At 52.8% G+C, this 874-nt stretch overlaps 1 protein-coding gene across 4 annotated transcripts in view; it reads right to left on the reverse strand.

The window, feature by feature from the left end:
- Positions 1–47: 47 nt before the first annotated feature.
- Positions 48–874, reverse strand: part of LOC115031305 (voltage-dependent L-type calcium channel subunit alpha-1C) — a 486,264-nt gene continuing 485,437 nt past the window's right edge. For 3 of the 4 annotated variants that reach the window (XM_029478472.1, XM_029478475.1, XM_029478473.1), the window contains exon 10: positions 48–510. In XM_029478472.1, the coding sequence (XP_029334332.1) occupies positions 416–510 (95 nt within the window). In that variant the 3' untranslated portion in view covers positions 48–415. The remainder of the gene's footprint in view (positions 511–874) is intronic. The other variant, XM_029478471.1, reaches the window with a different exon arrangement.

Below are 874 nucleotides of genomic sequence, written 5' to 3' on the forward strand. Positions count from 1 at the left end.
TCTTTGAGGCCATATTTGTCAGAATGCAAAGGGTGGCCATGTAATGCCAGGGACCCTGACCTACTTACTGGCTTGCATGAAAAGAAAGGTGTGTGTGGGATAAAACCCACATCAGAGCACCCTACCTTCTGTGCTTCACTGGTGAGGTGAAAGGGCCTCAGCATGTGATACTTGTGGCCCTCACAGAAGTGCTGAAGACGGGATTGAATTTGAAAAGCCCACTACCACGTATGAAGCCATTACATAACCCCAGGCCTCTTTTCTCTCCACATAGAGCACAGATTGTCAACCCATGTTCTGATTCTGCACACTGCAGTGCNGAGCCATCCCACTCAACACCAGAAGCAGCTTCCCAGGTCGTGCCCCAAGAACTCATGCCCCAGGAAGAACTCAGCGCTAAGTTTGCCACGGGTACTCACGCAAGCCTGGCTCCACAGTTTTCTCCCTCGATGTCACCTCCAGCCACGTTTTCAGTGTTGACAGACTCAGTCTCACTTGTGGGCATGCTCACTGTGAGGGAAGAGGAGGCATGAAGAGTAGGGACAGAAAGAGAAGAGAAGAACATTAGTGCATGACAAACCATCCTAGCCCAGGGCCAGTTGGGCACCATCTGCTGGTCTGTCTGTGGGAGCTGGGCCCTGGCACTGTCCTCAACAGGCTGGAGAAGTCAGNTGCCAAGACACTGCATGTGAGTGGGATGCAGGAGGGACTCTGGTGANCAGGCCTTTCCCTTACGAGANATACCTGGGTAAGACTGACNGTCANATCCTTCCTCTGCCCTCAACTTCAACAGAAAGGCCGTGGGGGTTCCCTTTGCATCTATCTCACTGACCACAGCGAGAGAAGCTCCCATAGCAACAGAAAGGCCGTGGGG

Source organism: Mus caroli, chromosome 6 (genome assembly GCF_900094665.2).
Source record: "Mus caroli chromosome 6, CAROLI_EIJ_v1.1, whole genome shotgun sequence".
Classification (NCBI taxonomy): domain Eukaryota; kingdom Metazoa; phylum Chordata; class Mammalia; order Rodentia; family Muridae; genus Mus; species Mus caroli.